The 25,607-nt window shown below is 33.6% G+C and overlaps 1 protein-coding gene across 1 annotated transcript; it reads right to left on the bottom strand.

Annotated features, from left to right (window-relative positions):
- Nucleotides 1-544: 544 nt before the first annotated feature.
- LOC131065910 (heavy metal-associated isoprenylated plant protein 39) lies at nucleotides 545-1,646 on the bottom strand. Its single transcript, XM_058000517.2, has 3 exons — nucleotides 1,385-1,646; nucleotides 1,084-1,156; nucleotides 545-986 (listed from the first exon to the last, which is right to left on the bottom strand). Exons 1-3 carry the CDS (start codon nucleotides 1,463-1,465, stop codon nucleotides 709-711), a joined length of 432 nt encoding a protein of 143 aa, XP_057856500.2. The 5' UTR covers nucleotides 1,466-1,646; the 3' UTR covers nucleotides 545-708.
- Between the last annotated feature and the right edge of the window lie 23,961 nt (nucleotides 1,647-25,607).

Genomic DNA, 25,607 nt, shown 5'->3' with positions numbered 1-25,607 from the left:
TGGTAATGTTGGCTATAGAATTATATCTTGGCTCTAATACATTAATCCTAAATCTAAAATTTATCTTTGTATCATTAATCCAAAATGAAAGGAAGCATAATTGTATACCACACTCTAACACTAAGCAATAAATTATAATACACTTCTGACACTTCTAAAACAAAGGACCCGATCATGGGTTAGAAGCCCAATTTTTATGGTTAAGATTTAAAAATTGTTAGGTAGCGTCCTAATAATGAGCATTCTCCTTCTTGATTCCTATAATATGATTTTCTTTTGTTTATAAGAACCAACATTAACTTTTAAAGAAATGATTCCATTTCATCTTTCTTTTATTTTATGTGAATTATATGTCATAGATAGTATCTTTCGATATAATACGTTATTCATCATAAACAGCTCAAACTAATCTATATTAATAGATGAATTTTTTATTTAGTACTATTCATATTCTGATACCTACAATTTTTGTTAATATTAATCATGAAACTGAAAAAACTGAAAAGGTAACACAAAACTCTCAAAATACTCTTAAATTCGACCAGTTTCAGAAAAATGTGACATCAGGAAGTAAAAGCTAGGTATAATTACGACAAAGAACAAAATACTAGACCACAGTGCACACTACTCCGCCAAACCAGGGAGATTATCTAAGCTCTAACCAGAAATTGGGGAAATCCGTCCTTGGAAAACATAGTAGCTAAGAATTTATGAGGTGGTCCAGATATTGGGATTCTCCATACTGAAGTAACTGTAACGATTACCAGGCGGGTAAGCATAAACAACTTTTGGGGTTTCTGGTTTTTTCTCTTCTTTCTTCTCAACCTTCTTCTCATCTTTTTTTTCCTCCTTGGCAGGACCCACGCTGAGCAGCTCTGCGTAGCCAAATCCGAATTTCCTGAGTCTTCCGGTTACACACACAGGGTCTGCATTCCCAATTATAGTGATCTTGTTTTCCTTCATTTCCACAATTACAGAATCCACCCCTGCAAATGCAAATGCAAATTTTCATTCAACAAATTACATAGCAAAGAAATCCAAGGTTAGCCTTTGAAAGCGAAAAGGAAAATGCAGGCAGCATACCTTCGACGGCTGCAACCACCTTGAGGACCTTTCTCTTTCTTTTCTCGTCCTCAATCGTCAATTTTAACACCATCTTTTTGCAAATTTTGAACAGAGGTTAAGATTTCAACATGGATTGAAATGGATTTAGATTTTTTAATAGTTTGTTTGTGAATCTGCAACTACTCTATTTCATATAGAAATGATCTAACATCTAATTGTATTAGAAATGAAATACACAAACTTATGAACTTTCCTTTAAAAATACATTTTTTTCACCAAATCAGAAACAGAATTCACAAAAGCAGACAAGAGAACATACCTTCAGTTTGGTATCTTGGTAATGGGTTTTGCTCACACATATGAGTGAGTCACTTAAGCAGACAACAGAACATAAATTCATTTTGGTATCTTGGAAATGGGTTTTGCTCACAGATATGGGTGAGGCTCTCTGCTCTGCTGCGGAACTTTTGGGATCTGTATAGAAATCCCTAGACTTGGGAGTACGATTATTTTGGGGTTTGGGTGATGAATAAATAGAATGTTAAGCGAGCATTTTGCTGTTCTTCGCGGAAAACCCTAAATAAACAATCAATACTGGGTTTTGTCATGGCTTTGTTTCGGGACAGCCTGTGGGTCGAGAGAGAGAGATTATTATAATCCAATTCAATTCAGGATTCAGTATGAATTGAGAATCATTACGAAGAAAGTAGGTACTAAGTTGACTTGCAAAACTAAAATCCGGTCCTTTTGGAAGCTTCCTCGAATTTAGGTAAGAAGTCATGTAAGTTGAAAAATTTTGTGCTTACCGAAACTGAAAGGAATATTTAGGTAAGAAGTGTTGTAAGTCAAAAGACGTGTAGTTGTTGAGCCCAGAATGGTGAGAGTCAGTCAAACATGCACTATTTGATCATTTCTTCTACGCTTCATTGTAACTTATTTTAATTTCTTAAAATTCAACCCCCCTAACATTTGTTACCTTTCAATATCAAGGAGTAAATAAACAAGCCACAAGGAAATTTAGTAGCTAGATACAAAGATAAGTAAATAAATATGGAGTTTGAGAGAAGAGTAAAGATTATTCAATGTAATCGGTTTTGTCGATTTTTATTATACTTCGAAGTTATTGTCTATGTTCTAATAATCATTCATTCATTATTCACTTCAGCCCTCATATAACATTTGCATTTTAACTACCTAATAGAAAACTTTTAAAAGTCTAGTAAAATCTTGCAAATGTACTAATACATGTTCACATGTGCATGTGCAGTTGACCAATTAACATGATCAACTACATATACAATTTCATTTATAATATAAGACAAGTTGCTCCAAAATGCCCAATTTTATAATTTCAAACTCAACAACCATAAGTTTGTTATATATTTGTCATTTTGCTTACCAACTAAAGTGAACACATCAACACACTTTCTAATTTTTTTATAAAAATCAAACTATGTATATATTTTTCTCATTTCCCTTGCCAACTACATATATGTATCTATACATACATATATGTATGTTTGTTGAGGGTTCTATAATTTGTCCATAGTCACATTAAAATTGTATATATCTTGCCTTTATATGGTTCAATATAGTCAACAAACTCTATTCACTTCACAACCATTGTAATTATATGGTTTTATTCCAAAACCCCCATTGCATTCATCGAAATGTCTTATTAGGGGGTTATTTCACATGTTTTTTTACTTGTTTTTGTCATTTTTCATCACACGTCTCTGCGAGCTACTATCTCCATCATGTGATATCTTGTAGGATACTCTCTATAGTTTTAGGTAACGTCAACATATCATTTCTCCTTTCAATTTGTAGATAATGGTATTTGGAAATCTATTCTACTCCAGTAATCTTATCTTTGTCACATCATTGTGAAATTTGTATAGGGTTTCATTATCATTTCACTATTATCCTTTTTAGGGTGATATAATCAAAATAACATGTATAATCAGATACGTTCATTATTTACAGTTTAATTCTAAAAACCTTTATTTTAATTCATCAAAAAAAGTATATATATTCAACACAACAATATGCATATTCATTATTATATATACACATTCACTTTTTCAAATGGTTTTGTTAATCTATTTTGTATTTTTTTTGGCAAAAGGTATATATTGCATTTTAGCCATATGCTTTTTTGATCATGTATGTTTACATTTATGATATCGTCATACATGTTTCTATTTTTTTCAAAAGTATAATTGAATATATATTTTTATTTTGTCATACATATTCATTAACAATGGTAAACATATTAATATCATTTTCTTCATTTGTAGGTTCAACTAGAATCATGACACAAGGTAAAAAGGGAAAAAGATTTTATAGAAGGCCCACAATTAGAGTGAATTATAGAGTGAAGTTCACTTCCTACAAAACTAGAAAGGAAGATACATCAATCCACAAAAAACAAGATGTTGTTCTTGAATGTGCAAACCACTGAACACATGATTCAAGTTTCAAACAAGCAATTTGTATTGATCAATCAAATTTTGAACCAATTGTTGACAATACTCAATCAATTTTGGAACCACTTCTTGACATCTCCCAATCAAGTGATTTTCAATTGGGTTCCTCAAATGTCTCCAAAATTCATTTCTCTTTCAAGAATAGAAAGTACAATAGAAAATATTACAGATAATTATATGTCCATTAGAACTATAGTAATCAAGTGGGAAATTCTACCTAGTAGTTTGAGGGTATGACCGATTAGAGTTACCTACACCAAATGGAGGGGGCCAAGAACCACTTTACTTGAGGAGGAGGAGGAGGCCAAATTTATCCAACAATGCATGGATATGGATGATATTAACCATGGCCTTCAATTTTCTCTAGTCAAATCTATTATGAACCTAATGATTGAATGTAGGCCTAACCCATTCAAAGATGGGATGTTAGGGAGGTCATAATGGAAATATTTTTTAACTAGGCATCCAAGTTTGATAATTAGAATGTTGTAATCCTAATTTTTTAATTCATTAAACACCCAAACATAATGATTCATTTGGTCCTTAATTCCATTAATGTACAATTGTAGCCTTTGGTAAGGTATCAGTTCGAGAGCTTAACGTGCCAATTTAAAATACTCAACATTATATTCAACTATAGTCCTTAGTTGTTTTAAATTTTTTAGTTAGGTAAAATGGCTTCCAATTCATAGTTGTTCATAGAAGGTTGCTAATTCTTTACTAAATTCTTTCCAATTCAACATTTTCCCTTGTTTGTAGCTTATCTTCCATTAGTACCATTGGTAAGGTATTGATTCTAAATATAATAAAGCTATCTCAATCATAGAATTATTTTGTATATTATGAAGGTTAAATTGTTGTTTTACGAGTCTTATCCATGAAATTACATTTCTATGAACAAATTTATGAATGCTTATTCTTGGTAGGTTTGATTATTGACCTTAGAAAGGTTTGCCTATCCCTTTATTTGGCTTATTAGGTTTGTAACCACCTTGGTGATTTTTTTGGGACTTAATTTTGATAATGGTTCCTTTGTAAACATCTATAAACCCTCATTTAAATATTTTATAAATGGGTCAAACAATTTACCTTTAACGAAATGTACTATTGTTTCATGTCAAAATTCTTCCCTCAATTTTAGGTGGTGGAAAATTAAATAGGTCTTTATATTTGAAGATGGAGAAAGGTGATCTAATCGTAGAGATTACATAGGTTTAATTATGTTTTTTATTTTAAGATTGATTAAAGTAAGAAAGTACTTCGTGTGAGAGAGAATTTAATGTTTTTATCTAGAAGAAAATATGAACACTAAATAAAAAATATATATTTTATGTTTAACAATAAATTTCAAAAGAGAAACGACCTAATTTTCTATAAGCTTTCCAAAAATGTAATGTTTTTTTAAAAAATTCTTAAAATTGTTGCCTACAGAAATAATTTAATCATATTTTTGACTAAATATTGACCACTAAGGTTTCCACAAATATAGTTATGTTAAAACAAAACTGCACAAATTATGGCCTCTGGAGAAAATTACTAAAAAAACATTAAATATCAATAATTTTTTTAAAAAATACCTTTAAAGTCTAAATATTATTTTGAGATGTTATCTAATATGTACCTCAAAACAAAACAAAAATTAGATTCAACTTCAAAATTTTGTGAAAGTTATGATGGAAATTAAAATGTTGGCTCAAATCATAGCTCCAATATTGCTTGTTATGATATTTATTGAAAATAAATGCAAAAAATCAAAAGTATAGTAGACCACTTCAAGGCGATGACCTCAATAATCAACTAGTAACATATGAACTCAATAATAGATGATATTATGGTTTGAGAGAAGCATCTCCACCTTATTTGTAAGATCAACTATGTAGAGATACCCCCCCTCATCTTAATTAAGAGGGATAATTGTCCTAAGTAATAATTATGTTAAAAATGACAAGAGTGCTTAACTTATTAGATTTATGGGTGTGTGTAGACACAAACACAAACACAAACACACATACATAAATAAATGCATACATATGTACATGTACATGTATGTGTATATGTATATGTATATGCATATGCATACGTATATTTATATGAATATGTATACATACAAACATACATATATACCTACATACATACATACATACATGCATAGATACATATGTATGCATGTATGCATGTATGTATGCATGTATGTATGTATCTGTTGGTATACATTATGTCTCGTAATTACACTTTAATTAAGTTGACTTAGGGTAATGCATATCATAGTAGTTTGGATATGAGACACTTAGGGAAGTGTGCACATAGGGATGATGTATGTAGGAGAAATTCAATCTTTAATGGTCTTATCTTTTTGTTGCATTCCATCTTCGGTGCATGATCCATTTCTTGTGGAATATTTTATTATTTCTCCCACCTACCCTACCTACCTTTGTTTCTCATTGAGCCACATGTCATTATTATGTGCTCACATATCCATATTTATTTTCCTTTATAAATAGGCTCATCTACATTGTATGTAATGATTTAGGAATGATCCAGTTGATAGTACTTGCATCTTGATTAGAACACACTTTATTCTTATCAAATCTATTGTCTTTCTTATTGTGCTATTCATTGTGCTCTAGATCTTGGTTATATTTGACAAATTCTTACATGGTATCAGAGCCATTGGAGCTTCATTGAGTAGTCTATTTGGAGAGCTTTTGGAGCATTCAATTTTTGGATCTGGGGAGCTGCATATTTTGGAGACATCTTATGGCAATTTTGACCTCACCGTTGCATCTGGGAGGCTGTTTCCATGAATTGTGAGTATAAATTCACCTATATTAGATGAAAAATGATTTTGGGGCTTTGGAGGAAAATTTTTGCCCATTTGGATGTATGGTATGGATTTTACAAAAAAAAATAAAATTTGCGAAATATTTTTAATTTTATTTCAACATCATTTAAATATTTCATAGTTTTTTGGTTTGTAAAAGTTTATTTAAAAAATCATTAAAATAATAATGAAAAAAATATCATTTTTTCCGAGGGTTTGTCACTGTGGTGACTCCCACTACCATAGTGCCACCGTTGGCTAGCCATCCATCTTGGTCGGGCTCCTCTCGCCACAACAACACCTCCCTGACTGTGCTGCAATTCTACCATCCTCGTGACTTCCTTCAGGCAACTCTCGTCGGACTATCATACTCCATTGGAAACAATTTACCCAACACTGTAGACTGTTTTCCAGCCCTCACTGGTCACTGTCTTGACCATCGTTCACTGCCCAGCCTCCGAATCCATCTCTTGATTGACACTCACTCAGATTGCATTTTTTATCAAGGCTCTTACCATATCTTCCATGAGGCTTTGTTCAATGCCAAATGCAACATGTGGTACCCTTTCATAGACCCCCATTTATTTTTACATATTCCATCCACCAAGTGGCACCGTTTAATTGCACCACACATTCATATGGCTTAAATAGTCACCAACCACGCAATACACAGTCAGCGTTAAAGACTGGCATGTGGTAGATTGAGACTAGTCCATGTAGTGCCATGCAGGCATCCACACAGATGCCACATCATCAAACACCTCAATAGTATAGAAAATATAGTCATCCACCACATCATTGTATAGAATTGCCACATCAGCTAGTCCACGTGTCATTTTCCATACTGATGACATCATCATCCATACAATAGACAGGGTGACCATTTGATGTTGCTCATACAATTATCAAATTTAAGATAGTGGAATGATGACATTAGCATTATGTCAATGGTTTGTCGAATTTTTTTGGACCCCCTCTCATTGAGCTTTTTGGTTTTGGAGGCCAACTTTGAAGGCCCACAACTTGCTCGTTCTAGCTCCTTTTTCAGTGCAATTTTTATTTATTAATTTGGGTTAATTTTTCTTGTTGTCCACAATGGTGGTGGTATTTTCTAATTTTGGTGGATGAATTTTTTAGAATTTTTTGTTTTTCACAACTGTACCTATCCAATCCTTGGTTTTGCAAGTTTAGAGGCTTCATTTGGACTCATACGACCTCCCTTTTAGGTGTCATTTTTTTTGAAATGGCGTAATTTTTTGTCTTATTTTATGTGGTGCTATCTAATTTTCACTATTTTTAGTAGAAATTTTACTTTTAGTATTTGGTCATTTTTGGCCTATTTGGTACTTGTATTTTGGTTGGATCTTAGCTTAGAGAACTTGCAATATTTTTTTGAGTCTCTTATAGCCTATTTGGGCCTGTTGTAAATTTTAAATCAAAAGTCCACTTTGCTATATTTTGCAAGTGGCCCATTATACATGCACTAAGTATAAAGTTCCAAATTATCATTTTGGGGGGGGGGGGGGCTTCTTTGATTGAGTGAGTTTAAGGGGCCATCTTGTGTGATTATGCCTCTCTTTTTTTATGTTTTTTTCTTTTTGGTGCTATGGGTTCTCCCAAATTTCTACTTTTAACTCCACATAATTATGCATCGTGGAAAATTAAAGCATGGAGTAAGTAAATGTAAAAATGACTCATTCATTATGTAAATGGAACAATAACATCACCACCTAATCATAAGGCTGATCCTAATGCTCAAGTTCAATGAATCACTAAAAACTCTATGGCACATGGAACTTTGAGAAATTATGTATCAGGTGACCTCTTTTTTCACATTGAGAAATGTACTACAATTAAAGAGGCTTGAGATATTTATGAAAAAGTATATGGTCAAGTTGATGAGATTAGGGGCTACAAGTTTGATGGTGAACTCGCAACATTGGATCCCAAATATTTTGATATAATATAAGATTATGTTATGAAAGAAAATGAGATAAGAGAAAAACTTAAGGATTGTGGCATTGATAAAAAAGATTCTCAATTGGTTTATAACTTGTTGCACAAGCTTCCATTAAGAAATGTAGCCTTTGTTTATACTTTTCACACCCATCGATTGCCTCAAGGTGCCTCATACACTCCCTCATCATTTGATGCATTCACTGAGGTGTTGATACTTGAGAAATCTAAATTGAACAAGATGGGGATTTTCAAGTCTTCAAAGTCACAAGATTTGGTGGCTAATAAAGGGAATCAAAGAAATCAAGGAAAAGTCAAGAACCACAAGTAGTCTAAGCCAAAGCCACAATAAGATGGAGCACAATCATCCCCTCCACAAAAATGGGTGAACCCACAATAGTGGGTTACATCTTTTGCAACGAAGAAATTGCACATTGATCAAATGTCAGGTTCAATCAAACCCCCAAAAACAATTTGATCGAACGTATTATTTTAAATACGTTCGATAGAATGTTAAATTATTAAAAAAGGGGGTTCGATCAAACCCCCTTTTTTAATGATTTTTTAAAATGAACATGGTCATTTAAAAAATAATTCTCAAAGGGTTTCGATAAAACATATATTCTATCCAAACTGCTTGCTAGAGATCCCCCCCACCCCGCCCCCAAACTTTCCTGGTTTCTATGAAGTTTTGGCCTTCGAAGCTCAAATTAGGGGCTCAAATGGATGAATTTTGACAAAACCAAATGCATGATAGTAGTACTCGTAGCGAGCTTTCCAATGATTATTAGTTTAATATATATTGAGCTTATTAATATTATTTTTAGGTTAATTGAACATAGGTTTCACACCAAACATCAACTTTTGAGTTCAACACCTATGGAAAAATAGTAAACAAGTGAAAAAAATTCTAAAATATATTTACATACTAGGTATTGAAGTCCTTTTTCTAACAAAAAATATAATTGATTTTCATTACATATACAACAAGTTATGGGTGACCAAATGGACATATGTCAAAATTACAGTTATCTCAACTTCAAAACTTAATAAAATATAAAATATTGAAGATAATGTTACAAAACTAAATTCAAAAGAATCACATTCATATCTATTATAGAAAAAAAATTATGCTTGACCAAGTGAGTATCACTCTTTAAAATGTTGTTTTTTGTAAAAAAAATAGTTTTCGTGGGAGATAGAAAAATGGAAGCAAAATGATTCCAAAAATTATGAAAAAAATATTTTTATAATCTAAACACAAAAAGACACAAATCACTAGTTCACATCATCTAAATATTTCTTATGGTTTAACAGTAATAGGTGTCTGAATCTGAAGTTTTTCTTGAAAATGAATATTGCATTGTCAAAGTTGGCAATAAAGTGTAACTCACTATCATGGGTTCACCCCAAGGTGAGTCTACATCCTCACCTAAGGGGACATATTATAAGGAGAATTTTTTTTGTGCATATTGCAAGAAGTCAAGACATGATGAACACCATTGTTATAAGAGTATAATCAATTTGTCTTCTAGAATGTCTACTTCAACTTCTTCTTCTAAAGAAAAGGATAAAGGGAAGAATCACTCTTTTGGGACAAATAAAGGATAAGCTCTTTGTGCTACTACAAGTCACGATTCAGGGATATGGGTTCTAGATTCAGGAGCTTCTCATCATATGGCATCTTTGTAGTCTATGTTCTCTTCACTTGAGCCTTGCAACATGCCACAAATTTTGATGGGGAAACATACATATACGAATTTGATTTGGAAATAATATATTTCCATTGGGGATAACTCCTTCAATGATACTTGTTGTGTGTACCCCATTTGACAAACAATCTTCTTCTCATCTAGTAGATCACTCATGGTGCAACAAGGAAAAATACGGAGTTCACACTTGATTTAGTTATCATTAGAGACTTACAGACTAGAGCTAGTGTTGCAACTGGGGTGGTTGATCATACATCTCGCTTGTACTCCTTTTCAAATTTTGGTCCTATTGATGAGGTTAATTTTTCATATGTTGATCACACTTCTTGTGATGATTCGGATAATGAGGCGAAGTTTGGGTACTCGAACTTGGGTATTCTCAAATGTAAAATCATTCTTGAGCCTTGTATTTCATCTCCTCCTATTGATATCACATCACCTCTTGCACTTGATGATGCAGATATTGGAACAGTTTTTGCCTTCTTGTGATTCAATGTAGTAGGATATTCCTTGTCTTCTAGCTATAGTTCCTTGGAATGACTACTTAACACTTGCATTGCAAGCTTGTTTGTGGAGTCCTACATTGCATATTTGGGAGACATTATTTATAAAATACACATTCTCTTCTCTTTGATGATCCTTCTTCGATTGTTGTGAGGGAACACTCTGAACCTTTTTTTCATTTTCTACATGATCATTCTTTTGAGGTTGATATGATTGTGGATTCTTATGTACAACGATTGGAGGTGGTCTCTTTATCCTTAGAGGATACATATGAGTCTTTGGATAGTGTTCTAAATTCATCCTCACTAGATCTTGGATTTCCTTTTTTAGTAGTGTGGATGAGTACACTTGATTTGTAGTGGGCAACTTTCAACATTGACATGGGGACACTTGAGCAGTTTTCAAAGACTCTATTCTTCTTGATTTTTTTTCTTACATCTTCCCTTCATGATTGGGGATACTTCATGGATACACTTTTGGTTTTGTTTCTTGCCAAGGGGAGGAACGTGGTTCAACAATTGTGGAGAAAATTCTTCATTCAATTTAGAACTTCTACCATTGGTGCAAATTCTACATTGAGGGGGAGATACTTGGTCTCTCTTCTTCTCTCTTATGGGGAGGACTTCTTCCTCACATAGGGTTTTATCCTTCTAATACTTATTTGAGAGTTATTTTCTATAGTTTTCATCTATCTTTTGGGGGGAATTTTTTATCCCATTGGGTTTTTCTCTCTTTCTCCATGTGTGAGAGATTGTGTTGATTTGCATGGATTTGTATTTTTGTACATTGGTACCTAACATGGACTTGTAGCTGGGACCCATCTTGCATTGTTAGCTTCAGTCTACATTAACCTAAGTTGCACTTAAGGGGGGGTGTTGGCATAAATTATGTCTCATAATTACACTTAATTTGATTTAGGGTAATGCATTCATAGTTATTTGGATATGAGACACTTAGGGAAGTGTGCACATAGGGATGATGTATGTAGGAGAAATTCCATCTCTTATGGAATATTAATTATTTCTCCTACCTACTCTTACCTACCATACCTACCCTTATTTCTCATTGAGTCACATGTCATGATTGTGTGCTCACATATCCATATTGTATTGCCTTTATAAGAAGGCTCATCTACATTGTATGTAATGATTCAAGAATAATCTAGTTGATAGTATTTGCATCTTGATTAGAAAATAATTTATTATCATCAAATCTATTGTCTATCTTATTTTTCTATTTATTGTGCTCTAGATCTTGGTTACATTTGAAAAATTCATACAATATGTGTGTGTGTACACACACACACACATGCGCTTGTGCACGTGCGCAGACAGACACACATACGTTCACACACACACACACATACATATACATACACACACACACATACATACATACATACATACATACATACATACATACATACACACATACATGCATACATATATGTGTTTGTGTGATATTAGGATAATAAAATTGTCTATTCTAACTCAATAAATTTAACTAACCTCACTATGATTGCATCATTTTCTATCACCTTTAACAATTATACGAGCTCAGGAGTAGGAAAATCTAATGATAGAGGAAGCCTTTTTCCTCTCTAGAGACTTATATGAAAAGAGAGTTGTCAATGCTCATTTTGATGTAATCCTACCAACCCATAGAGATATCTTTATCTTAGAGTTCTAAGACAATTCATTTTCATCCAATTTCATCTTGATTATTCTAATCAAGTTTTTGTTGGTAAACCAACCAATGCATTACCCTAAGGGTAATAGTATGATTAACTTTATAGGCAAATACCATAAGTTATGACCCATTTACTAATTTGAGTAGCAATAAAATCTTTTGTATTGCTTAAAATAATGGTAGGGGGAACACCAAATCTTGTCATAATACCTTATAAAGAAGGTCTAGATTTGAATATTTTGTAGCTTCCTTAAGTGAAACAAATTTTATCCACCTTGTGAAGTAATTTCTGACTACTAAAACCCATTTGTGTCCAACATTCTAGAAGGTGGGCTAGTTATGCTAATGAAATATAAAACCAATAGGGAAGAAGGTTTATCAACTTGAAGAAGATGGAGAGGAAGGGTCACTATTGTCTACTTTCTTGTAAAGTAAGGACACATTTTGTAATTTCTCATCCATTTATTGGAATCACTAAAAAAACTTGGATAGAAATAACTATCCCTCATGCACTTGTTATCAGTAGTCCTTAAACACAATGACCTCCTAATAGGCTATTGTGAACAATGCATGGATATGGATGATATTAACCATGGCCTTCATTTTTCTCCACTCAAATCTATTATGGACCTAATGATTGAATGTAGGCTAACCCATTCAAAGATGGGATACTAGGGAGGCCATAGTGGGAATATTTTTAAACTAGGCATCCAAATTTGATAATTAGAATGTTGTGATCCTAATTTTTTAATTCATTAAACACCCAAACATAATGATTCATTTGGTCCTTAAGTCCATTGATGTACAATTGTAGCATTTGGTAAGGTATCAACTCGAGAGCTCAATGTGGCAATCTCAAATACTCAACATTATATTCAACTATAGACCTTAATTGTTTTAAATTTTTTAGTTGGGTAAAATGGCTTCCCATTCATAGTTGTTCATAGAAGGTTGCTAATTCTTTACCTAATTCTTTCCAATTGAAAATCTTCCCTTGTTTTTTTATCTTATCTTACATTAGTACCATTGAGAAGGTATTGATTCTAAATATAATAAAGCTATCTCAATAATATAATTATTTTGTATATTATGAAGTTTAAATTGTTGTTCTATGAGTCTTATCCATGAAATTACACTTCTGCAAACAAATTTATGAATTCTTATTCTTGGTAATTTTGATTCTTGACCTTAAAAATATTTGCCTATCCCTTGATTTGGTTTATTAGGTTTGTAACCACCTTGTCGATTTATTTGGGACTTAATTTTGATAACGGTTGCTTTGTAAACATCTCTAAACCCTCATTTAAATATTTTACAAATGGGTCAAACAATTTATCTTTAAGGAAATGTACCATTGTTTCATGTCAAAATTATTCCCTCAATTTTAGGTGGTCGAAAATTAAATGGGTCTTTATATTTGAAGATGGAGAAAGGTGATCTAATCATAGAGATTACATGGCTTTATTTATGTTTTTATTTTAAGATTGATTAAAGTAAGAAAGTATTTTGTGTGAGAGAATTTCATGTTTCTATTTGGAACAAACTTTGAATACTAAATAGTTTCTATTTTTTTTATGTTTAACAATAAATTTCAAAAGACAACCTACCTAATTTTCTATAAGCTTTCCAAAAATGTAATATTTTTTAAAAAAATATTAAAATTGTAGCCTATAGAGAAAATTTAATGAAAGTTTTGACTGACCACTAAGGTTTCCACAAATATATTTATCTTAAAACAAAATTGCACAAATTATGGTCTATTGAGAAAATTATTGAAAAAACATTAAATATCAATAAATTAAAAAAAAACCTTTAAAATCTAAATATTATTTTGAGATACTATCTAATATGTACCTCAAAACAAAAGCAAAATTAGATTCAACTTCAAAATTTTGTGAAAGTTATGATGGAAATTAAAATGTTGGCCCAAATCATAGCTCCAATATTGCTTATTATGATATTTCTTGAAAATAAATGCAAAAAATCAAAAGTATAGTAGACCACTTCAAGGAGATGACCTCAATAATCAAATAGTAACATATGAACTCAATAATAGATGATATTATGGTTCAAGAGAAGCATCTCCACCTTATTTATAAGATCAACTATGTAGAGATAGTCTCCCTCATCTTAATTTAGAGGGATAATTGTCTTAAGTAATATTTATGTTAAAAATGTCAAGAGTGCTTAACTTATTAGACTTATGTGTGTGTGTACACACACACACACACACACACACACACACACATACATGCATACATATGTACATGTACATATATATGTATATGTATATGTATATTTATATGCATATGTATGTACATACAAACATACATACATACATACATATGTATGTATGTATGTATGTATGTATGGATGTATGCATGTGTGTGTGTGTATGTATGTGTTGGTGTAAATCATGTCTCATAATTACACATTACTTAAGTTGACTTAGGGTAATGCATTTAATAGTAGTTTGGATATGAGACACTTAGGGAAGCACGTGCACATAGGGATGATGTATGCAAGAGAAATTCCACATTTTTATGGTCTTATCTTGTTGTCCCATTCCATCTTCGGTGCATGATCATTTATTGTGGAATATTTTTTTATTTCTCCTACCTACTCCTACCTAGCCTACCTACCCTTGTTTCTCATTGAGCCACATGTCATGAATATGTTCTCACATATCCATATTTCTTTTCCTTTATAAGTAGGCTTATCTACATTGTATGTAATGATTTAGGAATGATCCAGTTGATAGTACTTGCATCTTGATTAGTATACAGTTTATTTTTATCAAATCTATTGTCTCTCTTATTGTGTTGTTCATTGTGCTCTAGATCTTAGTTATATTTGACAAATTATTACATGGTATCAAAGCCATTGGAGCTTCATTTTGTAGTCTATTCGAAGAGCTTTTGGAGCATTCAATTTTTGGATCTGGGGAGCTGCACATTTTCGAGGCATCTTATGGCGATTTCAACCTCACAGTTGCATCTGGGAGCCTTTTTCCATGAATTGTGAGTATAAATTCACCTATATTAGATGAAAAAATTATTTTGGGTCTTTGGTGGAACTTTTTTGCCCATTTTCGACATATGGTATGGATTTTACAAAACAAAAAAATAATTTTTTTGTGAAATATTATTTAATTTAGTTTGGATATTATTTATTTATTTCATATTTTTTAGGTTTGCAAATTTTTTATTTAAAAATTCATTAAAATAATAATGAAAAAAAAATATCATTTTTTTCGAGGGTTCCTGCCCCCCCGCCGACGCTATACTATATTTATTTTACTATAGGGTTTTTTACTATGGAGGCTCCCAATACCATTGTATGACAATCAGAATGATGACATCAACACTACGTCAATGGTTTGTTGAACTTTTTTGGACCCCCTCTTATTGAGCTTTTTAGTTTTGGAGGCCAACTTTGAAGGCCCACAACTTGCATGTTTTAGCTCATTTTTCAGTGCAATTTTTATTTCTTTATTTGGGCTATTTTTTCTTGCTGTCCATAGTGGTGGTGGTATTTTCTAATTTTGGTGGACGGATTTTTTTAAATTTTTAGTTTTTCACAACTATACCTACCCAATCCTTGGTTTTGCAACTTTAGAGGCTTAATTTGGGCTCATACAACCTCCCTTTCAGGTGTCGTCTTTTTTGAAAGTGCATAATTTTTTGTCTTATTTCATATGGTGCTATCTAATTTTCACCATTTTGGGTAGAAATTGTACTTTTAGTATTTGGTCATTTTTGGCCTATTTGGTACTTGCATTTTGCTTGGATCTCAGCTTACAGATCTTGCAGTATTTTTTGGAGTCTCTTATAGCCTATTTGAGGTGGTTGTAAATTTTAAAGCAAAAGTCCACTTTGCTATTTTTTGCAAGTAGCCCATTATACACACACTAAGTATAAAGTGCCATATCATCATTTGGGGGGAGGGGGGCTTCTTTGATTGAGTGAATTTAGGGGGATATCTCATCTAATTATGCCTACCTTTCTTTGTGTTTTTTCATTTTTGGTACTATGGGTTCTCCTAAATTTATACTTTTAACTCCACATAATTATGCATCATGGAAAATTAAAGCATGGAGTAAGTTAATGAAAAAATGACTCATTTATTATGTAAATGGAACAATAACAACACCACCTAATCGTAAGGTTGATCCTAATTCTCAAGTTCAATGGATCACTAAATTCTATGGCACTTGGAATTTTGAGAAAGCATGCATCAAATGACCTCTTTTTTCACATTGTGAAAGGTACTACAATTAAAGAGGCTTTGGATATTTATGAAAAAATATATGGTCAACTTGATGAGATTAGGGGCTACAAGCTTGTTGGTGAACTCAAAACATTGGATCCCAAATATTTTAATACAATCCAAGATTATGTTATGAAAGCAAATGAGATAAGAGCAAAGCTTAAGGATTGTGGCATTGAAAAAAAGGATGCTCAATTATTTTACAACTTGTTGGACAAGCTTCCATTAAGAAATGCAGCCTTTGTTTCTAGCTTTCACACCCATCGATTGGCTCAAGGTACTTCATACACTCTACCATCATTTGATGCATTCACTGAGGTGTTGATACTTTAGCAATCTAAATTGAACAAGATGTGGATTCTCAAGTCTTCAAAGTCACGAGATTTGGTCGCTAATAAAGGGAATCAAAGAAATCAAGGAAAAGACTAGAACCAAAAGTGATTGAAGCCAAAGCAACAACAAGATGGAGCACAATCATTCTCTCCACAGCAAGGGGTGAACCCACAATAGTGAGTTACATTTTTTTGGATGAAGAAATTGCACTCGTTTGTCCAAAACATATTTTTTACCACTTTTGATCGAATGCTATGTTCGATCATACCCAAAAAAAATTCAATCTAACATATTAGTTTAAATACGTTCGATCAAATATAAAATTATTAAAAAAATGGGTTTGATCAAACCCTCTTTTTTTAATGATTTTTTAAAATGAACATTGTCATTTAAATTTTTTATCTCAGAGGATTTCAATAGAACATATGTTCTATCCAAACTGCTTGCTAGAGATCTCCCCCTCAAAATTTCTTGGTTTCTGCAAAATTTTGGCCTTCGAAGCTCAAATTATGGGCTCAAATGGATGAATTTTGACAAACCCAAATGCGTAATAGTAGTACTCAAATTGATCTTTCCAATGATTATTAATTTAATATATATTGAGTTTATTAAGATTTTGTTTTTAGGTTAATTGAACATAGGTTTCACACCAAACATCAACTTCCGAGTTCAACGCCTATGGAAAAATAGTAAAAAAGTGAAAAAAAATTAAAAATATTTACATACTAGGTATTGAAGTCCTCTTTCTAACAAAAAATATAATTGTTTTTTTTACATATACAACAAGCTATGAGCGACCAAATGGATATATGTCAAAATTACAGTTATCTTGACTTCAAAACTTAATAAAATATAAAATATTGAAGATAATATTACAAAACTAAATTCAAAAGAATCACGTTCATATCTATTATAGAAAAAAAGTTATGCTTGACCAAGTGAGTATCACTCTTTAAAATGTTGTTTTTCATAAAAAAATAGTTTTCGAGGGAGATAGAAAAATGGAAGCAAATTGATTCCAAAAATTATGAAAAAATATTTTTATAATCTACACACAAAATGACTCAAATCACTAGTTCACATCATCTAAAAATTTCTTATGGTTTAGCAGTAATAGTTGTCTGAATCTGAAGTTTTTCCTGAAAATGAATATTGCATTGTCAAAGTTGGCAAAAAAGTGTAACCCACTATCATCAGTTCACCCCAAGGTGAGTCTAAATCCTCACCTAAGGGGAAATCTTATAAGGAGAATCTTTTTTGTGCATATTGTAAGAAGTCAAGACATGATGAATACCATTGTTACAAGAGTATAATCAATTTGCCTTCTAGAATGTCTACTTCAACATCTTCTAATTCTAAAGAAAAGGATAAAGGGAAGGATCACTCTTTTGGGACAAATAAAGGACAAGCTCTTTGTGCTACTACAAGTCATGATTCATGGATATGGATTCTAGATTCAGGAGCTTCTCATCATATGTCATCTTTGTAGTCTATGTTCTCTTCACTTGAGCCTTGCAACATGCCACAAATTTTGATGGAAAATCATACATATATGAATGTAATTAGGAAAAAATATATTATCATTGGGGATAACTTCTTCAATTATACATGTTGTGTGTACCCCATTTGACAAACAATCTTCTTTTCATCTAGCAGATCACTCATGGGGCAACAAGTAAAACTATGGAGTTCACACTTGATTCAGTTATTATTAGAGACTTAGAGACTAGAGCTAGCATTGTAACTGGTGTGGTTGATCATGCATCTCGATTGTACCCCTTTTAAAATTCTGGTCCTATTGATGAGGTTAATTCTTCATATGTTGATCACACTTGTTGTGATGATTCAGATATCGAGGAGAATTTTGGGTACACAAACTTGGGTATTCTCACATGTGAACTCATTCTTGAGCCTTTTATTTCATCTCCCTCTATTGATATCATATCACCTCTTGCACTTGATGATGCAGATATTGCAATAGTTTTTGCCTTCTTGTGATTCAGTGCAGTAGGTTATTCCTTGTCTTCCTGCTATAGTTCCTTGGGATGACTACTTCCCAAGAATTGTAGGTTTGTTTGTGGAGTCCTACATTGCATATTTGGGAGACATCATAGATGAAATTCATCTTCTCTTTGATGAAGATGATCCTTCTTCGATTGTTGTGAGGGAACACTCTAAACCTTTTTTTCATTCTCTACATGATCATTCTTTTGAGGTTAACATGATTGTGGATTCTTATGTATAATGCTTGGAGGTGGTATCTTTATCCTTAGAGGAGACATATGAGTCTTTGGATTATTTTCTACAGAGAGTCTTTTAGTGGCTAATCTTCGCCAATTGGCGAATTTCACGCGAACAGTCTGGGGTTTGGGGCAACATCATGGTCAAATCACCCATAATTTCGGGGTTAATGGTACACTGTAGAATTTGGCTTTGCCATTGACCACACACCATCAATGTGCATGCCCGTAATATTCATCTGGAATCACTCGGACGTTGGTAGTAGATCACCTTTGTTATTCGCCAACAATAGTAAAATGACCACATACCCAAGACCTAATTCGCCAATGGTAAATTAAATGTTCATTGCACACGTTGGCCAAATTCGCCAATATCAATTAAAACATTATAAGCATTCGAGGACCCATTTCAGCCCGCTTAAATTAAATTTTCATTGCACACCCACGTAATTCACCAAAAATGCAATTAAATTAAATCTTTATTGGCAATTGCAACGCTCGGGCCCCACGCAATTCACCAAAAATGCAATCATGGATTGCTTTAAATATACTCTTTCTTAAAATTTGTTCGTGTCTAATTAGTAAATTGGGAGCTCTTGAGTCTCGATTCACATTCCACAAATTGAGTTGGAAAGTCAAAGTTCATTGTAGGGTAGAGGGCCAGAGTTACAACCCTGCAACATAGGCCCAAGCATTCATGATTCCTGATTCAGAGAATTGAGAAAGCATAAAGGTGAGTAATCATTTCTTCATACTTGATAGTATTAGTTTTAACTTTTAATTCCTATTGAGAGGTCAAGACTCAAGATGTCACAGTCAGAGATGGGTGAGACTCCTCAGGGTGATGAAGGGATTGAGATGTCACACAAGGGTGAGACTGAGACTCCTCTGGGTGGTGAAGGGATTGGGATGTCAGACAAGGGTAGGAATCCTCAGGGCGGTGAAACTGAAGGGATTGAGAGGCCATCAAAACAACCAAAACTTAAACTTAAAGATTCTACCATAAAGTCTTTCTTTGCAATTGGCAAAGTTTCTGGTCCATCAACTTCTGCAGTTGTAGAAGCCATTCACAGTAGCTCACCACCACCACAAGGTGGGATTGTCATTGAGTTAAATGCATCAAATGAGGATAACAATACCGACACGGCAGAAGATGTTCTTAGGGATACACACAATGAGATAATTCACTCGGATGCAAATGATAGTATTGAAGATGATGTTGGCAGGAAGAAAAGAAAAACAAAAGTAAAACTGGGGCGAGAGTGGGAGATGACAAGGAGTTTTAAGATTGATTGGGTAGCAAAGTACCCATTCATTGAACCAGTCCCAAACAATGATGAACAACCAACAGAATGTAGGTGTAAGATTTGTAGTTGGAAAACTAAAAGAGAGAAGAAGATGCAGCTAAAGCTTGACACCATAGAAAAGCATATTGGTAAGGTTTATGAAAAATAGATCATAGATGGAAAGGAAACACAAGTAGTAAGATGGAAATCAAAGGAAGAATGTCTTCATCTTAAGTATGTCGTGGAATATGAAGAGAATAACCACAAAACAACACTGATTGGTAATAGTGAATTTGGAAATACAATCAAGGCTGGGCTTGAACATGCACCGAAAGATGCAAACCTGGCAAAGACTGTTCAGATGAGTGTTGTTTTTCATATTATGTCAAGAGGGCGCCCTATGAAAGATTTCCCAGAATTTAATAATTTATTATCTATTTTGAATGTTCCTTACTATCCTATGTCACATTAGTCAATAAACATTGGATAGGAAATGGCAAACTATCTCGCTGAGGTGGAAAAGCAAAATTTACAAGAGAGTGTAAAAGAGTCAAATTTCATTTCATTATCCATATATGAAGTTACTGTGGTAGACAATACTGCTTGGGTTTGTATACATGTGTATACCATAAAAGAAAACGTCTGCCAAGCTCATCTACTCTGTGCATGTGTTTGTAAGAAAGCTTTGAATGAAATTACTGGTATGGATGACTTGACAATTGCCAAGAAGTTGGTGTGTGTTGGAGCTAATGGAGCTGTAGTAATGCAAGGTCAAAGGACTGGTCTTTGCGCAAGATTACAAACTAGTATTGCATCATACATGGTTGGCATTCACTGCATGGCCCATCGAATGAATTTATCTTATAGAATTGTAAACAATTTCCCTACAGTGTCAAAAGTTGAAGATCTGGTCCACGAGCTCCACTCATACTTCTGCCGAAGTCCTAAATGTTTTGCAGAATTTTAGATTTTTGCTGAGGGAGTAATAGGAGGAAACAAGCTTCTCAGGGATGTTGAGACCAGATGGATCTCCTTGCATGGACCAGTGGAACGAGTTCTAATGGAATATCAATCCTTGATCGGACTAATGTATGAGCAACGCCTCACAGTAGACAAAGCTCCTGATCTCTTACATAAGTTAAGTGATATAAAGACTCTATTAACTTTAGCTAGTCTTCTCCCCATGTTGGATTCAATGAAAAAACTTGTTAAGAAAGCCCAAGATAGAACTATGTATATCAATGAGTATAGCACTCTACCTAAAATGACATGCTTGAGCCTAGATGGTCTATATTCAGATCTAATAGGGAAAAGCCCAAATTATTTTAGGTGGAAGATAATTACAGATTTGAATCATGCTGAAATTTTTTCACATTTCAATACAAAAAATGAGTTATGTGTCTTTGTAAAAGGATTTCAGATACCAATGCACCAATCTAGGATGAGCAAGTGAGGCAGAGCATTACCAGTTAAAAAGGAAGATTTTGAGAGGATTGTTAAATCTGTTAGTGATAATTTGAATTCTATTGCATATGAACTTTCAACTGAGATTCATGAAAGATTCCCTCGAGAAGAAATACTTGAAGCCATGGGTTATGTGTATCCTCAATTTTTGCATTCAATTGGAGATAATCCAAATGACGCAAATATGTTTCATGAAAAACTAGAGGAATTGATATTGACATTTTCAAAAGATACATATTGCAATGGACAACCAATAGAAGGAATTTTAAATTTAGATCATCTTAGAAAACAGTGTAAATAGTTTGCATTGGTTATGAAACAACAATTGGTTAACTTGGATAATCCATTTGAATCTAGATCAATCACAAGGCTTTGGAAAATTATAGATCAAAGTGAAGCATTGTGTATTGCAATACCAGAATATTTGAAACTTGCTGATTTATGTCAAACAATGATATTGGGGTTGGTGGAAGATGAGAGAGTTTTCTGTGCATTAGGGCTTTTGAAATCAAAGATCAAAAACAAATTAGACAAGAATTTGGAAACTTGCTTGAGGTTGTTTGTAACCTAGTATAATGTTAGAGATTTTCCATATGATAGGGCACTGGCAATTTGGAATTCCATGCGTGAAAGACGAGGGGTGTGCAACACTTTAAAAGCTGGTGGTGCTACTACTGAGACAAATGAATATGATGGATCGCAGACTCAAAGTCAACATGAAGACAAAGACATTTTTGAATACCCGACTCAGAATCAAGATGAACCTGTTAGTACTAGTCAGTTTCCAGATCTTGAGTCCATTTGGGATATAGAAGCCTCGGAGTGAGTCACTAAAGTGAATTAGCAGTTAGTTTATAGGTATTTATAATTATACTACAGTTCTTGAGTCATATTACAATTTCAATTTGCAAAATTTCATTACTATAGTTGTCATTGATGATTTTTGATATTGTATTCCTTGAATTTGTCAATCAAAACGGATACTATTTCATATTTTTAATTGTGAATTTGAATTATTAGTAAACAATTGAATTATTAGTAAATTGGTATTTGGTTCCACATTATGTTGAACATGAAATGCAACAATTTTTGTCACAAGATCCATAAAATTATTCATATTGCATAAATGTTACTACTAGAACCTTTCTACTATTCTACATTAAATTCTTAACATGATGTTCATGGCGATTAAGGTTTTGTGTTTGTTTTTTTGTCTTAGTTGGATAGTAAACCGAAGTTGTCGTGTGTTGAAAATCTGAGTTGTCCTCTCTTTATTTGTCCATGTCAACGTCAGGTGTGGTCAAACAGTTGGTCAGACATGTTTAATGTTTCATCTCTAACTCGTAGATAAATTTCATGTTTAACAATTTAAGTGGCGAGTTAGCAAGTGTTGGTTTGGGTTTAAATTGCGAGGTCTCTAGTTTTTTGAGTGTTAGCATTTTATGCTAGCAAGCTGGAGATTGATAACGAAATTGCTTTGGTCGCGAGGTCTCGAATTGGTTTGATGCCATGCATTATAGCTATGAGAGTTAGCGAGTAAGTACTAAGTTATTAATGGTCTGTGTACCACTACTTGCGCCCATTTATGATGGTAAATTAACATAAAACATCAATTTTTGTTGGTACTCACTGGGTCACTGCGGTCAAGAGATAAAAAGTTTTGAGATTTTATGGTTATCGCTAGCTCGTAGGTCCTTTATCATAAAGTCAGTTTAAGTTGCGAGCTTGTGAATACTGGGAGATTTTGGTTGTCGCTACCTCCCAAGATTTTTGCACTTGACCATTTTATGTTGTGAGGTTGTGATAGGGTGTGATTTTATGTTGTCGCAAGGTTGCGAGGTGTTTGTGGTTAAGTTATTTTAATTTGCGATCATGCGATGTGGTTGGTATCGCAGCTTAGTTGGTTTCATCGCTTGCTCGCAGGTTTTGAAGTTGTTTAGCATTTTAAGTTGCGATCTGGTGACAAGTAAGTTTTGTTTTGATTTTGTGGTCATCGCATGCTCGGAGGTTTGTAAGTCTTAAGTAAAAAAGTGTTGTGACCATACGATGGTGATAAAGTGCCTTGTTGTCGCGGGATTGCAAGGGTTTAAGTCAAGTTAACTTTCTAGTAGCAAGCTTGCGATGAAATAATTTATTTTGTTAGATTTGCAGTGGTCGCCAACTCATAGGTAAAGAAAGAATATTACAAATGTTGTTGCGAGGTTGCGATTGAAGGGCTTGATGAAGATCAACGGTTGTAGCTCACTCATGAGCTTCTTTGAGGATTCGTAAAAGGGGTTGCTAGCTTGCGATGATGAGGATTTGGTAGAATTGTCGCTAACTCGCTGGTTCCTTTCCAAATTATTATAACTGGTTGAGAGTGTATGATTAAAGATGAGGATTGACACGTGGACTTGTTTTCCGGGTTCTGTAAAAGTTTTGAATGGGAATAGCCAATCAAATGCCATAGTATCTACTGCTAGTTCATGTAAGTGTGGCAATTAATATTAATTAGACTTGAGAGAAGTGACGGTGCCCAAATACCATAAATTGCATGATTGAGCCGAGATTTTGACATTTGTATAATTGCATTAATGCCACGCTAGCTAGTTCATGCAAGTGTGGCAAATGGTAATTAATGAGACTTGAGAGAAGTGACGATGCCCAAATACCATTTTATGTTGTGAGGTTGCGACTGGGTGTGATTTTATGTTATCGCAAGGTCGCGAGGTGTTCGCAGTTAAGTCATTTTAATTTGTGATCATGCGATGTGGTTGGTATCATAGCTTAGTTGGTTTCGTCACTTGCTCGCAGGTTTTGAATTTGTTTAGCATTTTAAGTTGTGATCTGGCAACAGGTATGTTTTGGTCTAATTTTGTGGTCATCACATGCTCGCGAGTTTGTAAGTCTTAAGTCAAAAAGTGTTGTGAGCATATGATGGTGGTTAAGTGTCTTGTTGTCGCGGTATCACAAGGGTTTAAGTAAAGTTAAGTTTCTAGTTGCGAGCTTGCGATGAAATAAGTTGTTTTGTTAGATTTACAGTGGTCGCCAGCTCACAGGTAAAGAGAGAATATTACAAATGTTGTTGCGAGGTTGCGACTAAAGGGCTTGATGAAGATCAACGGTTGTCGGTCACTCGCGAGATTCTTTGAGGATTCGTAAAAGGGGTTGTGAGCTTACGATTAAGAGGATTTGGTAGCACTGTCGCTAACTCACTAACATGTGGACTTGTTTGTTGGGTTCTGTAAAAGTTTTGAATGGTAATCGCCAATCAAATAGAAGGGCATGAATTCAAATTTCACTCGAGTAATTCAAATTTGAAGTTTGAATTAATGCCATAGTAGCTAGTTCATGCAAGTGTGGCAATTAATGAGGCTTGAGACTTGAGAGAAGTGAGGGTGCCCAAATACCATAAATTGCATGATCGAGCCAAGATTTTGAATAATTGCATTAATGCATTCTATCTTCGAGGTAATCTAGTGAATTGAGATCTACAACAACATTGGAGAATTCGGAGTGTTGGGTGTCGAAAAATTTCAGAAAAGTGGTTAAGAACAAGTTTTTCTCCTGCAGCTAAAATGAGCTAGGCGACGAGTGGAACTGGAGGTTCCAAGCTCAAGCCCAAGCCCAAGCCCAAGCCCAAGGCCATGACAAGTGGAGCAGGAGGACCTAGAGGTTCCAAGGCCAGTGCCACTGAGGAAAAGATGGTTAAGAAATACAAAGAAGAATTTGTAGATTTGATGCAAGGGACTTCCGTTGCTTTGAATACAAATGATTTGGCATGGAGAGATTTATGGAGC

This window comes from Cryptomeria japonica, chromosome 2 (assembly GCF_030272615.1).
Source record: "Cryptomeria japonica chromosome 2, Sugi_1.0, whole genome shotgun sequence".
NCBI lineage: Eukaryota > Viridiplantae > Streptophyta > Pinopsida > Cupressales > Cupressaceae > Cryptomeria > Cryptomeria japonica.
Note: the sequence above shows the minus strand (reverse complement) of the source record. Positions and strands in the feature narration are given on the sequence as shown.

Coding starts and splice junctions, on each gene's coding strand:
- LOC131065910 (XM_058000517.2), bottom strand. CDS start 1,465: ATGAATTTATGTTCTGTTGTCTGCTTAAGTGACTCACTCATATGTGTG. Junction 1,157..1,384: donor ACCAAGATACCAAACTGAAG/GTATGTTCTCTT, acceptor ATTTGCAAAAAG/ATGGTGTTAAAATTGACGAT. Junction 987..1,083: donor GGTGGTTGCAGCCGTCGAAG/GTATGCTGCCTG, acceptor TTGCATTTGCAG/GGGTGGATTCTGTAATTGTG.